The sequence below is a fragment of the Diospyros lotus genome, chromosome 6 (assembly GCF_014633365.1).
Source record: "Diospyros lotus cultivar Yz01 chromosome 6, ASM1463336v1, whole genome shotgun sequence".
NCBI classification, from domain to species: Eukaryota; Viridiplantae; Streptophyta; class Magnoliopsida; order Ericales; family Ebenaceae; genus Diospyros; species Diospyros lotus.
This window is the reverse complement of record NC_068343.1, coordinates 17,132,483-17,146,901: the sequence shown is the minus strand read 5'-3', so window position 1 is coordinate 17,146,901 and position 14,419 is coordinate 17,132,483. Positions and strand designations below refer to the sequence as shown.

The 14,419-nt window shown below is 41.5% G+C and overlaps 1 protein-coding gene across 3 annotated transcripts in view; it reads right to left on the bottom strand.

Annotated features, from left to right (window-relative positions):
• Positions 1 to 264: 264 nt before the first annotated feature.
• The window catches only part of LOC127803423 (dicarboxylate transporter 2.1, chloroplastic-like), a 79,955-nt gene continuing 65,800 nt past the window's right edge, over positions 265 to 14,419 (bottom strand). Inside the window, exons 4-5 of one of the 3 annotated variants that reach the window (XM_052339630.1) lie at positions 6,940 to 7,388; positions 277 to 687 (exon numbers count right to left, since the gene is read on the bottom strand). In XM_052339630.1, the coding sequence (XP_052195590.1) occupies positions 572 to 687; positions 6,940 to 7,388 (565 nt within the window). In that variant the 3' untranslated portion in view covers positions 277 to 571. Of the gene's footprint in view, positions 688 to 6,939; positions 7,389 to 14,419 lie in introns of all 3 variants that reach the window. The other 2 variants (XM_052339631.1, XM_052339632.1) reach the window with 2 other exon arrangements.

Sequence of the window (14,419 nt, the reverse complement as noted above, 5' to 3'; positions counted from 1 at the left end):
GGACTTGGTTAAAAAATAAAATATCAGGCAGATTCTTATGCACCAGCCTTTTCTAAAGTGCTAGACCAGAGGTGATATTGTTAAGAAAACTGGCTCCCAATGAAAGATGCACAACACAATTCTGGTACTCTGCTTTCAACCCTCTTTAAGATCAAAACTTCATCCAGCCCTATTGTCTATTTCATGGCAGGAATGACCTTGACGGATCTTTGCTCAAGAGAATAATCCAAATAACAAAAATCAAAAACAAAATCTTAAGAGCTTTAAGGTTTTACTGTATGGACTAAAAAATAACACTAGCGAAATAGAGCGTTTTTAAGACTTTAAACAATAAATATGTTGACATGAATACAAGAGATCATCATAAATAATAGTGTTTTTTACAGTTGAAAGTAATACAATTCTCTCTCTCTCTCGCCAATTTAATTGAAATTGAACTGAAATTGCAATTTCCATTTCCTTCTTTTTCTTTTCTTGTTAGCGGGGAGGAAGATCATCATACATGAGCTCAATGCGCTAACAAGAAAATACATAAAACATAGGAAATTACATTTTACTTTCATAATCAACATTAATAAAGCCCCAAAATCTTCCACCAAGGAGTTCCAACTAACCCCCATGTAACTATGTTGATCAGGGCCATTGAAATTCCCAGTCGAAAAAAAGCAGGAAGCTTTACATAACCACCTGTCAGAACAATCAGGCACAAATACCTATCAGTCCCATATCCAGGAAATGACTGCAAAGGTAAGCATTTCTAATGATAAGATTCTGTGCATCACTAGTTTTGAACAGACCAAAAATTACTACTTAAGCCAAATTCCTGGCAATCAGAATATATCTGAACCTTTGAAGTCTTTGATCACACATCCTCCATATCAATTCTAAGTTTCATCCTTTGAACAATGGGATACAAATAAAAGAATCTATACGATTAATAATATATCACATGTATGCAATTCTTAAAAAGTTAATGAAAACTACAAAATATTTCTTAGCGCCTCCTCTCCCCCACCCCCCACCCCCCAAAAACAGAAAAAAGAAATAGGCCTATTTTCACTTTTGCTACATTGATTCATTGGATGTAAATCACTTTTCAAGATAGGTAAATTACACTCAACATCCTAAGGTTTGGAAAAAAAAAAAAATACAAGACCCCTGAGTTATTAGAGATTACAGTGACCTCCCAAACCTCCTTTTGACTTTATTAACTATGCACCACTTTTCCGCCTATCATGAAAAAGCAGCTATTCTCTTTTTTGTTTTCAAAACTATTTTTAGTTTTTCAAAACAGTAAAAATGTATTTATCTTCATATTTTTAAAAATGTATTTTAAAAAAAAAAATTGTAAAGAAAATTCGAAACAATAAAACGTCGTTTTGATTGTTTGCATCATAAACACACTCAAAATTTTTAAAACACAAAAAACGCTACAGACAAAAAAAACACATTTTCAACAATCTCAAAACAGACACTCAAAATACAAAACTAAAAATGAATTCAAAACTCAAAACTCAAAACTGAAACACAAAAAGAACAATCCCTAATATTTGAAAATGCCAGAAATTCCCTTTTTATCTCTCTATCTCTCCTCCCCTCTCTTCCGCTGAAACTCACCGAGAGAGAGAGAGAGAGAGAGAGAGAGAGAGAGAGATGGGGTTACTATCAAACAAAACACACACAACTACACACAAATGGTTCACATTGCCATTTTTCTTCCTGCCAACCAGTACAGAGAAGCAATTGAATTTTGACATTGTAGGCGTATAGGTTACTACAATTTCTTTACAGAATAGAACAGGAGCATTTAAAATACAAAACCAAAGGGATATTTCTTGAAAATATCAGTTCACATTGGATGAAATTTTAGTTGTGATCAGTCAAGATTGCCAAGCCAAGTGACAAGATTTCACTGGACGATAGGCCAGAGTGATTTTCTCCTCCAGCTTCAACAGAACTTTTCCCAAAAAAACATAAAATCAAAAAAAGTAAAAAGGGGACAAACCCATGTTACAGAAATCCCATAAGCACAATGAAAGGGTGAAACTAGAAGCAAAAGCATGCCCAGATTGAAAGATGAGTGCAAGGAGAGACTCAGCAAGTTTCTACCTTTTGTGGGGAAAATTGCAGAGACAAGCCAGAATCGTGTGGGAAAGAGATATGGAGACTAGAAATTGCAACAAGGCAAGAAAAGGTGGGAACATATACGCACATAAACACTATGTAGCATGCCTAATAGAGTCCCACTGCCATGGGATTGAGAGAGAGAGAGAGAGAGCCATGGCCAGTTCGGTCATGGATCTTTGATGAGAAGAGGAGGGGGGGGGGGGGGGGGGGGGGTTATTAAAATAGTCTTTTTACCCCAGTTTCTAATGGTAGGGAGGTCATTGTCCCATTTCGATAACTCGGGGTTTTGTGTGTTTTTTGCCAAACCTCAGGAGTACTAGATGTAACTTATGCTTTCAGGATTTCATGCAAGATTTTCCTTGTGAGTTGAGCACATCCTGATCGCTGAAAAATAAAAAAGAAAGTCATAAAAGTACAAGTGTCTGTTGAAATACAGACCTACCAGATTTTATATGCTTGAGCCAAAACGATTGAAGATGTTACTAGTTTCAAAAAAAAAAATCTAGTACAAACCAGTCCCCAGTCCCAGGTCCAAAGGCCCTTGAACCAGTCTATCAATTTGATATTTGACAAAATTATAAACCAACGGGGTGGGGAGAACAAGTCAAGAGACTAAATGCCATGAAATAGCTAGAGATCAACAAAAAGGTGTGATTCGATGTTTAACATAGCATTACTGGATTTTTTGAAGCATGAAGAACAGAAGTTCGCTAATTAAGAAAAAGAGAAGCAAGAGGCATAAGTGATACTGCAGGAAATAAGGAAATCAAAAGGATATAACACACAAGAATATGAAGGAAACTTGAAAAAGTAGAACCAAAATCTTTTTAGCCAAAATTAGCTTAGGAAATTGAATCTAGCAATACCCATGCAAAGCCACATATAAAATTCTTGCAGCTCAGAATACAATCTCAACGAATCCCTGGTGTTCAAAATTGTAGAAAGCAAAAGATATCCAATAAACAAAATCTCAGCAACACATTTGTCAATCATCAAAAGAAGAAATTGTCACCTTTCAGAATCTCTAACAATAGCAGTTTACTTACCAAAGAAATTCTGTAATAGCAAGTCTTGGATAACTGACTTTCAAAATGAAAGATGGGAAAAAAAGAGAAAGCAAGCTATAAAGAAGAAACAAACCAACCAATTCAGCTCAGCCTGTGTTAGAAGCAATTTCTAGGATGGCAAAAAGCCAGGCATGTAATGATGGTTGTTAAAATTATTATTATATATTATAATTATTATATGTGTTTTATTTGTAATTAGATTAAGTCCATATATTTAAGGCCCATTATGCTAATTATAAATAACAAACTAAGAGAGGCTGGTCTCTTAAGTTTTATTTCTCCTAATTATTTTCTCACATGGTATTAGAGCCACTGGTAAGACAAAAAACCCTAGCCGTCGATGTGTATCGTTTTCTAGCTACTTTTAAACCCTAACCGTCACTGCCCATACCTAAACCCCATTGTCCGACCACAACCTCACCACATCGCCACTACAATCGAGTTCACCGCCTCCAGATCGGCTGACCACCGAAGAATCGTCATTGCTGGACCAGCCACGCGCCACCACCATGCGTTGCCTCCGCCTCCACGCGTCGGCGCGTCCGCCGATCTTCTTTTGCCAGATTCTCCAGATCTGACCACCGACGAACCCTAAAGCTATTTCTGGTGTCAAAGTCCTCGTCATGTTTGACTTCAGTGATGAGGTTTCTGCCGTTGCCCTTACTGTCTCTCAATCTTTTGCTATCTCCAATTTTGGGACAACCAATATTACCACTATCAAGTTGATAGAGTCTGTCAATTATCTCTTATGGGTAGCCTCTGTCAAAATGTGGTTTAAAGGGCAAGGTCAAGCAGATCATCTTACCACGAAGGCTGAAAGTGTGTCAGAAGCTAATCAGGCGAGATGGGAACAAGTTGATGCCTAGTTATGTAGCCTCCTATGGCAGTCTATTGATCCATCCATCATGCAGCTCTTTTGCCCCTTTGAAACTTGTGTTGATATGTGGAAGGAAGCTAAAGAGTGTTATACAAACGACATCCAATGTTTGTACACTGTGATCTCTAATATCAAGAATCTCAAGCAGGAGTCGTCCATGGAATCTTATCTAGGGCAGGTTCGGGCTCTCATGCAAGAATTTGATACCCTTCTTCCTCTTACTACGACCCGTACCGAACAGATTGCTCAACGAGAGAAGCTTTTTATGGTTATTGCTCTCTTCGGTCTAAAACTAGAGTTTGACGCCATCAGACATCAAATCTTGACCAACTCCGCTAACCCTACCATGAAGGACTCTTTCAAAAGGTTGTTGAATATGACAGGTGCACATGGTATGTCTTCTTCTTCTCATGTTGTTCCTCCAGCTGAATCTTTAGCTCATGTATCTCAGGCTTCCACCGTTGGAGGAAATAGAGGACGCAATAATAATCGCTCACGTCCACAGTGTACCTTTTGTAAGAAGGGTTTGTGAGTGTTTCAAAACCAACTCATGTTTGCCGTTTGATAAAGTCTTTATATGGATTGAAACATGCTCCTCGAGCTTGGTATAATAAGCTGAAAGAAGCCTTAATTAGCTGGGGTTTTGTTCGAACAGTTGCAGATGCTTCTTTGTTCATAAAGCGAACAACTGATTATGTGTTGTTTGTGCTTGTATATGTAGATGATATACTTCTTATTGGCTCTAGTTCAGCTGCTCTTAAGGCTTGTATTCATGATCTTGATTATCAATTTGCTTTAAAAACTCTAGGAGCTGTCAACTATTTCCTAGGATTTGAAGCCTACAGGAATACAGGTGGTCTTTATCTTACTCAAACCAAATATGTTGTGGATTTGTTAAAGAAGGCTGGTATGGAGGACTGTAACCCGTGTGACACTCCTATGAATATTGGACTTTCATTAACGGATGAAGGAGAAGATCTTCTTAATCTAGCTCTCTATCGAACTATTATAGGCTCTATACAATACTTGGCATATACAAGACCTGATATTGCCTTTACTATTAACAAGTTGAGTTAGTTTTCCTCCAAACCTAAGAGTCAACACTAGTTAGCTTGCAAGAGGTTGCTTCGATATATAAAGGGGACAGCTGATCTTGGTTTGTTTTTCTCCTCCACACCTAGAAATTTGAGTCTAACAATTTTTACCGATGTTGATCATGCTGGGTGCAAGGTCACTAGAAGGAGTACTAGTGGGTTTTGTGTTTATCTTGGTCAAAACCTTATTGTTTGGGGCTCTAAAAAGCAGTCAATGGTTGCACATTCTATAGGGGAACCTGAGTATAGATCTGTTGCTTTGGGCGTGATGGAACTTCTATGGCTTAAATCTTTGTTTGTGGAGTTGGGCTATCCGAATGTTACCACTCCAGTTCTCTGGTGTGATAATTTAGCAGCCAAAAGCATGGCTGAGAATCCTATTTTTCACTCAAGAATGAAGCATGTTGGTGTTGATGTGCATTTTGTTAGGGAAAAGGGTGAAGTAGAAATCCGATATGTCCCTACATCTGAACAAGTAGCTAATATCCTAACCAAGAGTTTGCCTAGAGACAAATTTCAGATGTTATGCAGCAAACTCAGGCTTGCTTGGTCCCCTGTTAGTGCAGGTGAACAAAGGTGTACAGCAATGACAGCATTTCACAGAAATCCTTGTCTTAAAGAGCCGCTGGAGGAGCATGATTTGAAGGGGAGTGTTGAAGAGAATGTGACGTTCAGATAGCATTTTATTCTATTTTACTTTTGTTTCGTTCTATTTTATGTTACTGTTGTGTTAGTTTGTATTTGAGGCAGGAGTTATTTCTTTCCGTTATAAAGTTGTATATATATACAACTTGCGTAATGTATTCAAGAGGTTGTTTTTACAGAAAGTAAAACTTTAGCACATAAGTTTTCTCTCTATCCTCGATCTCTAAGACTCTATGCCCTAGGGCAGTGGCGGAGCCACGCCTTGGGCAGCTGGGGCCTTGGCCCCAGCTGACTTTTTGATTTTTTATATATATTATTATAAATAATTATAATTTGGCCCGGACTAAAATTTTTTCTTGGCTCCGCCACTGCCCTAGGGTTTCTCTCTTACATGCATGGTGGTGGTATCAGGGCAAAAACTTGACGTTCAAAGGACATGATCATAAATTGTGTACTTTAACTCCATAATGAGATGACCACACATCAGTAGTGGAGGAATGGCACCAGCAGCACAGGAGTGACACCCATGTCTGGATTGTGAAATTCATGCAACCTGACCCCTAAGGCATAAGTAGAGTACAATATGTACACATTTTTTTCATTTTCTAGACCATCTCTCTATGAACCATAAGGATCCTCCAGAGTAGAGGATCTTTCCTTGGTGAACCCTTTGATCCATTCTCCATTCTGTAAAGACCTAAAGGTCCTAAGGAGAGGAGATCATAGGCTCTACCTCAGCTTATATTGTAAAAACAATAGGAGCCATCGGAGTTGCTGTAATACTAATTAAAGCCATTGGAGCCAACTAGAATACTAAAAGCACAGCTCCAGATAGCCAACAGCAAGGTGTTCAGGTAGAGAATTCCCACAAGCCAAGAGGTGGTACGAGCATTCTTATAGCAAGTGGACAATACTAGAGCAAAAAAATATTTCAAAGAGAAAGGAAACACAAAGATGAACATAAACATATTCAAGAAACCTACATGTTTTGCACTTCTAAACAAACATTACACTACACACTTACCTGAACAAGAAGTTCAAATGAAATAGAACTAAATTCACATAAACTGCACTTCTAAAAAAAGGAAGAAAAAGAAAATTGTATTCCATAGAGCAGGAAAAGAGATACCTCCATAATATACTGCAGCCTGGGCACTGCTATAATGCGTTAATGCACCAAATAAATTAGTATTATAGGCCAACGCTAGTGCAGCTAATAAACCAGGGACTTTTGAAGCCAGGTGCATTGCAAGAAATGCAGGGTACAAAGCTCCGACATGGGCAGTTTGACTTGCAAATAGATAGTGAATGAAGAAATATGCAGCCTGAAGGATACAAAGAGCAGCTGGCCAACCCACTGACAGAGATTTAAGGAATTTGGCCACACCATCAGATATCCAAGGCACAACACCGAGGGTTGTCAGTTGTCCTGCCATGCCTATTAGGACTGCAAGCCAAACCATGGTATCCCATGCTGTCTTTTCACTCAAGCAATCATCCCAATGAAGCACCCCCAACAAAAGAAGTAGTGACAATCCCAGCATTGCAGTAACAACAGTTGCTATTCCAAGAGTCTTTCTGCACATGGATTGAATTCTTAAGGGCCTGTTCAGTTGTAGAAAACATTTTCTAGTTTTCTAACTCTAGTTTTCTATTTAATGATTGAATCTCCAATTAGAAAACAGAAAACTCAATTTTCTAACTTTTCAACATTATACTATGAATTGGAAAATATCAAAAAGAGGCTTTCTAAATTTTCTAGAAATGAATGTTATTGGTTTTTGAAACACAAAATGTACGAAAAATTAGAAAATATTTTCTATAACTGAACAGACCGTAAGTATTCCATTTTCAGAACAGTGATAAAAGCACAGAATAAGCAGTGGTTACTGTAGTGGGGTAATTTTTAGAACAGCAGAAACTTCACTAAGAAGTCATACAGATGATACAAAATTCCATTTTGAGCTACACACTCGCTAACAAACAAATAGTGTGTGCATGAGAGAGAGAGAGAGAGCAAAAACAAAAATCTGGTGAGCCCACAAAGGGAACTCTGTAAGATACAAAATTAAAAAAATGAAAAAAAAAAAAAAAAAAAAACTTCAACTTCCCAAAGTTTTGGCCTTATTTTGAAAAGGATCCAGGCAATAGTTGCCTTGAGCACGTCAAGTATTGGAATTTGATTCGAACAAACTTACACAGAAAGTTCTGTAAATGGCACAATGAGATGCCAAACTAGCACCTTTATAGCTAGCTTGGAATCCCATCTTATGCATATGGAAGCTGCTCCCACACTTCTCACCACTAGCAACCCCAATAAAGAGCAACATACTCCACTATATTGTTAGGGCAGTGCAAAATTCACATATAAGTTGATCAATCATCTCCCCATTTGGCTTGTTAACACTATTATTGCTCTCCCTCCCTCCAACTTACAACATAAGTAGATCTTTTCCCCATTTGGCCTATTAACATGACTCCTGCTGCCCCTCCCTTGACAATGGCTAAACCATCAAAATTAAGGGTCCATTCCTCAGCATCTGTTACTGCAGCTTGAAAGCCTTCACCTGGAAGCTCCTCCAACAATGGCTCATAAACCCCCTTAGGAAAAGTAGGCCAGCAGATTAGCCAAACCTTGACTTCTCAGCACCTGCTGCATTAAACAATTTCATACTCTAACAACTGCCACCTTGACTTTTCAGTACCTGCTGCATTAAAAAATTTCATACTCTAACAACAACTGCCATCTAGCGGCTTGCCTGCAGACTTAGAGAGGAGGTATTTAACAACAGTGTCACTCTACAAGTGAGTATTTAGCCTCCATCCATAGATACCTCTGTTTTATATAATAGACCAGCCTTTCAATGCTTCTATCATCTTAAATAAGCAAAAGCTAAAATGGAACACAAGGTTAAGTAATGTAAAGTAGAAAGGTTTTCCTAGCTATGGAGGCATCATGATCTAGGATAAAGCCAAAGTAGATTTCACAGTTTCAATTGCTTTATCTTGCTTGCTCCCCTATTCAAAGTTGACATCCTTCCTCAATTGTGGGGCTAAAGTCATTTAAAATAGCAAAGTTTCCCCTAGCTAAGAAGGCATCATGGCCTGGTGATGCCAAAGTAGATTTCACAGCCTCAAATGCTTTATCCTCATTCAAATGTTGGTTCAACTGTTCAAGACAATGTTGTTGCAAGGTCAACTGTGGGATCATCATCGATTGGTGTATTATTCTAGCACCCTATTTTCTTGAGGGTTGTAAGGGCAAGAACTTTAGTGAATTATTCCTTATTCGGCTAGATAATGATTGAACTCATTCGCGAAATACTCTCAGCTATTATCTGAAGGAAGAACATGGATTGAGGATTGAAACACATTAAGCACCATTTTATGAATTTTTTTGAAGACTACACTAGTGTCAGGCTCTGATCTGACAAAAGAATTCCTCCCGAATTGAGGAGGAAATGCAGGCGGGAAAACGATTGAGAAGGGAAAAATAGGGAGAGCGAGTTCTAGAATTAGAGAGAGAGAACCGAGAACAAACTAGAGAAAGGGAGGGAAAGGAAATTGTGGAATAATCCTCACATGATTTCCCCATCCTCGACCAGCTCTTATTTAAGCAAGATACAAGTGGGCGCGGCAGTAACTAACTGCCCAGCGCGCGCCTACTTGAGGAATTTGAATTATTCCTCTACCTACAGTTACAATACTGCCCCCAAGCTATTCTAATGTCTCATATACCCTCGGCCTATGACAATTGCACCCCCCCCCCCCCCCCCCCCCCCTTAAAGTATTTCTTGACCTCAAGAAATTAGAGGAGGCCGGAACTTCTTGGAAATCGCTATAGGAGGTCGGGAAGATACTCCCATGTCGTGTTGTCCGGGTGGAGGTGTGACCACTGGACTAGAACTTGAGTCACTGGAGCAGTATCAGTGTATATGACACGTTTGTCCAACACTGCCAAGGGTTCTCCGATGTCTTCTATGGTCTCCAGCGGGGCGGGTAGTGTGTTGTTGGTGAGCTCCGTAGGTCTAATTGATTTTTTTAAGAGCGAGACGTGGAAGATGGGGTGCAATCCCACTCCGTCCGGCAGCTGCAGGCGATAAGCCACCGGTCCCACCTTAGCTAGAATTTTGAATGGTCCGTAGAACTTGGGGTTGAGTTTAGATGTTGGTCATTTGCAAAACAAGTGCTGTTGGAATCTTTTGACCTTGAGATAGACCTCTTCTCCTTCAAACTGCCTTTCTGTTCTATGCTTATCAGCCGGCTATTTCATGCGCTAGCTAGCTAGGGTCAATTCTTGCTTGATTGTGTGGAGAGCTTCTTGCCTTTCCTTCAGGTAGAGGTCGGCCACGGTTTCGGTGGGGGAGTACTGCATTACTGCCGGAATAATAGGAGGTAAATACCCGAACAGAGCTTCAAATGGGGTTCGTTTGTGTGCTATATGGTAATTGGTGTTATACCACCACTGTGCCAAGGCTACCCAACGACTCCAGCTGCGAGGTTTGGAGATACAAAGACATCGTAGATAGGTTTCCAAGCACTGGTTAACTCTTTCGGTCTGTCCATCTGTTTCAGGATGGTAAGCCGAAGATAGGTGTAGTTTGATGCCCAACCCCTAAACTAAAGTCTTCCAGAATTGGCTGGTGAAGACCTTGTCACGAGCAAACACCACCGCCTTGGGTAAACCATGAATCTTAAAGACCGTATCCATCAATTTCCTAGCTACTTCAGCTGCTGTGAACGGATGGGCCAAGGTAAGGAAGTGGCTGAATTTGGTTAGTTTGTCTACTACCACTAATAGAGTGTCTGCACCCTCAGATTTTGGTAACCCTTCCACGAAGTCCATCGAAATCAATTCCCAAGCTTGTGAAGGAATTTCCAGCGGTTGAAGGAGGCCCGGGTAGGGTATTTGTTCATGTTTGCACCTCTGACATGTACTGCATGTCATCACAAACCTGTTCACGTCTCGTTTTAGCCCCTTCCAGTAGAAGAGTTGTCTGACCCGCTGGTAGGTGACGTTGAGCCCGGAGTGACCCCCAATGGGCGAGTCATGCAAGCTCTGTAGGATCTTTTGTTTCAACTGAGTGTCATCCCCAATAATTACTCTGTTTTGAAATCTCAGAAGTCCCCCTTTTAACTGATAGTTTGGATCAGACGTGGTACTGCCAGCCAGCTTGGTGAGTAAATCCTGGATCCACGGAGTCTGGTCGTAGTTGTGGGCAATTTCCTGCACCCAATCCGGAACTAATGCTGAAATGGCACAGCAAGAGGCTGAGCCCTCCCTTCTAGACAGAGCATCAGCTGCTCTGTTCTCTTTCCCTTGCCGGTAAAGGATGACGAAGTCAAAGCCCATGAGTTTTGTAATTCCTTTCCGCTGTAACTGATTATGTACTTGTTGGTGAGATAGGAATTTGAGGCTCTCGTGGTCAGTTTTAATGGTGAATCTCTTGCCCTCCAAGTAATACCTCCATTTTTCCACCGCCATTAGAACGGCCAGTAGCTCTTTGTCATAGATGCTGAGACCCAGGTGACGTGGAGCCAATGATTGACTTAGGTAAGCCACAGGTCATCCTTCTTGGCTAAGCATAGCCCCTACTCCAGTATCACATGCATCCGTTTCTAGGATAAATTCCTTAGAAAAATCTGGTAGGGCCAATGTTGGAGCCTGAGTCATGGCTGCCTTGAGAGATTCAAAAGATTCCTCTACTTCCGGGCCCCAATGGAAACTGTTCTTCTTCAAGAGATTAGTCAGTGCCTTGCTTATCACCCCATAACCTCTTATAAATCTTCTGTAATATCCAGTTAGGCCTAGGAAACCCCTAAGCTCCTTTAATGTCTTTGGTCTTGGCCAATTCTTCATCACTTCAATTTTGTGTGGATCGGTGCTCACCCCCTGTCCTGAAATAATATGGCCCAAGTACTCCACCTTTTCTTCTGCAAATGAGCATTTAGTCCTCTTCACATATAGTTTATGAAATCTAAGGATCTGAAATGCCAGTTTTAGGTGGGTGAGGTGTTGTGCTAGGGTGGAGCTATATATGAGGATATCATCAAAGAATACCAAGATAAATTTGCGCAAATATGGAGCAAAAATGTGGTTCATCAATGCTTGGAATGTGGCTGGAGCATTGGTTAAGCCAAAGGGCATTACCAAGAATTCGTAATGCCCTTGATGGGTTCTAAAAGCGGTCTTAGGGTAGTCTAGGGGATTCATGCGGATTTGATGGTAACCGGAGGTTAAGTCTAGTTTAGAAAATATGGATGCTCCAGTTAATTCATCCAGCAGGTCTTCAATGATGGGAATAGGGAATTGGTTCTTGATTGGTAGGGAGTTAAGCTGCCTATAATCCACACAAAACCTCCACGATCCATCCTTTTTCTTTACTAAGAGGACTGGTGAAGCATAGGGGCTTTGGCTAGGTTGTACAAGGTTTTTGGTTAGCATTTCGTGTATCAGTTTCTCTATTTCTGCCTTTTGTATGGGGGAGTATCGATAGGCCTTCAAGTTAACCGGTTCACTGTTGGGTTTAAGGTGAATGGAGTGGTCAAGTATTCAATGGGGTGGAAGGGACTGGGGAGTGGCAAACAGATCCTCAAATTCCGTTAATAGATCGTGAATAGGACTAAGAGTGTGTACCTGGCCATTCAAGGTTAACAACAACTTGTCACTGTGAGGAACATGTGGTGGACTTCCTGCCAGCGTTTTCCCGACCTCCACAGCGTAGATGGAGTGTAGTTGTCCCACGGTGGTACTCCCTTGATCCAACAATTTTTGGATTCTCTTCCCCGACACCACCTTACATTCTCCCACTTCCTGACTACTGTGAAGGGTTACTTGTTGCCCTTCCCAGTTAAATGTGACCTTCAAAGTGTTGAAATCAAACACCAATGGACTCACGGTTTTCATCCAATCAACCCCCAACACCACATGACACCCTCCCAGTTTGAGTATCCGCAGATCAGCCGAGAACTCTTGCCCACTCATTACCCATTTGAATCCCCTGCACCTTAATTGACTGACCATTTTAGTTCCGTTGGCTATTAGTACTGAGAGAGGGGGTGTTTCCTGAAGATTGCATTGCAAGCTGTAGGCAGTGGTTTCATCAAGGAAACTATGAGTGCTGCCACTGTCAATCAACACCACTAGGCTTCTTTTGCGGACCATTCCCTTCACCTTAATGACTCTACCAGCTGCCTGTCCTTGGAGAGCATGCATGGAGATTTCACCTCCTTCATTCCCTTCCAACTTATCCTCCTCCTCCTCTGTTCCTGCTTCCTCGTTTTCTCCTTCTTCCTGTCCCTCCATGGTGAGGAGAAGTTTCTTGCATTGATGGCCCGGCCCATACTTCTCTCCACAGCAGAAACATAAACCTAATTGTCTCTTCTGGTTTACCGATAAATTCTTGGGCGGTACGGTAGGCTGACTGGTCCTTCCCAAGGATCCCCCTCTCTGCCCATAAAATGTGTTACCCCTAGTATACGTTCCCACATTGTGATCCTCTCGATTGGTTTTGGATGACAGCCTATGCCTCCTGGCAAAGGCCTCCATCGACAGCTCATGCAGGCAAGCTTGTTCAGCTGCTTGGGCCACTGTGGTGGGGAACAACATCTTAACCGTAGGCCTAATTAGCTCCTCCAAACCGCTGATAAAGCTCGAGACAAAATACTCATCATCCAAATATGGATGAGACAATGATAGTAAGGCCCTCAATTCCTCAAATCTGGTTTGATAGTCCTCCACCGGGCCTTTTTGTTTCAATTTATTGAACAACTCAATGACATCCAACCGGTTTTTTTCCCCAAACCTTCGACACAACTGACTAACAAACTCTGGCCAACTCAAATCCCCTCTTCCATGGCTTCACGTTTGGAACCACGCATCCGCTACATCGTCTAAGTAGGCAGCAGCCAAACATACCTTATCCCCTTCAGCTACGCGATACTGGTAGAATACCCGTTCACACCTGCGTACCCACCATCTCATCCTTTCATGATCGAAGACGGGAATCTCCATTCGTGGACCAAGATGGGATGGATTGGTTCCCCCCTGGACCCGGTAATTCATACCTTCGCCGAATTCAACTGGATCTCCACCACCTCTGGGATCCGGTTGTCTTGGATGAAACGCGGGGAAGTCGAGATTGGTGCGAAAGGCGGTCTGGGAGGGAAATCCGTTGACAAGCTGACGTTCGGTTGCCTTGCAAACATGTTCAAGGCGGCCGTGAGCTGTTGGCTGAGTCCCGCGAATTCTTCCCGGATGCCATTCACCGCGCGATCCAGCGATTCCGTGTATTCCGATCTACTCCTGTGGATCTCCTCTTGCGCGTGCCTTATTCCCAATTCCATCGTCTCCAGCCTCTCGTCCACCTGCTCCTGGTGGTGACGCAATCCAATTTCGATTGCATCCAGCCGGCTCTCCAATTGTTTAGCGCGCGTTCCATCTGCCATTACCTCTCCAGGTCTTGGCTCTGATACCAAATGTTAGGCTCTGATCTGACAAAAGAATTCCTCCCGAATTGAGGAGGAAACGCAGGCGAGAAAACGATTGAGAAGGGAAAAATAGGGAGAGCAAGTTTTAGAATTAGAGAGAGAGAACCGAGAACAAACTA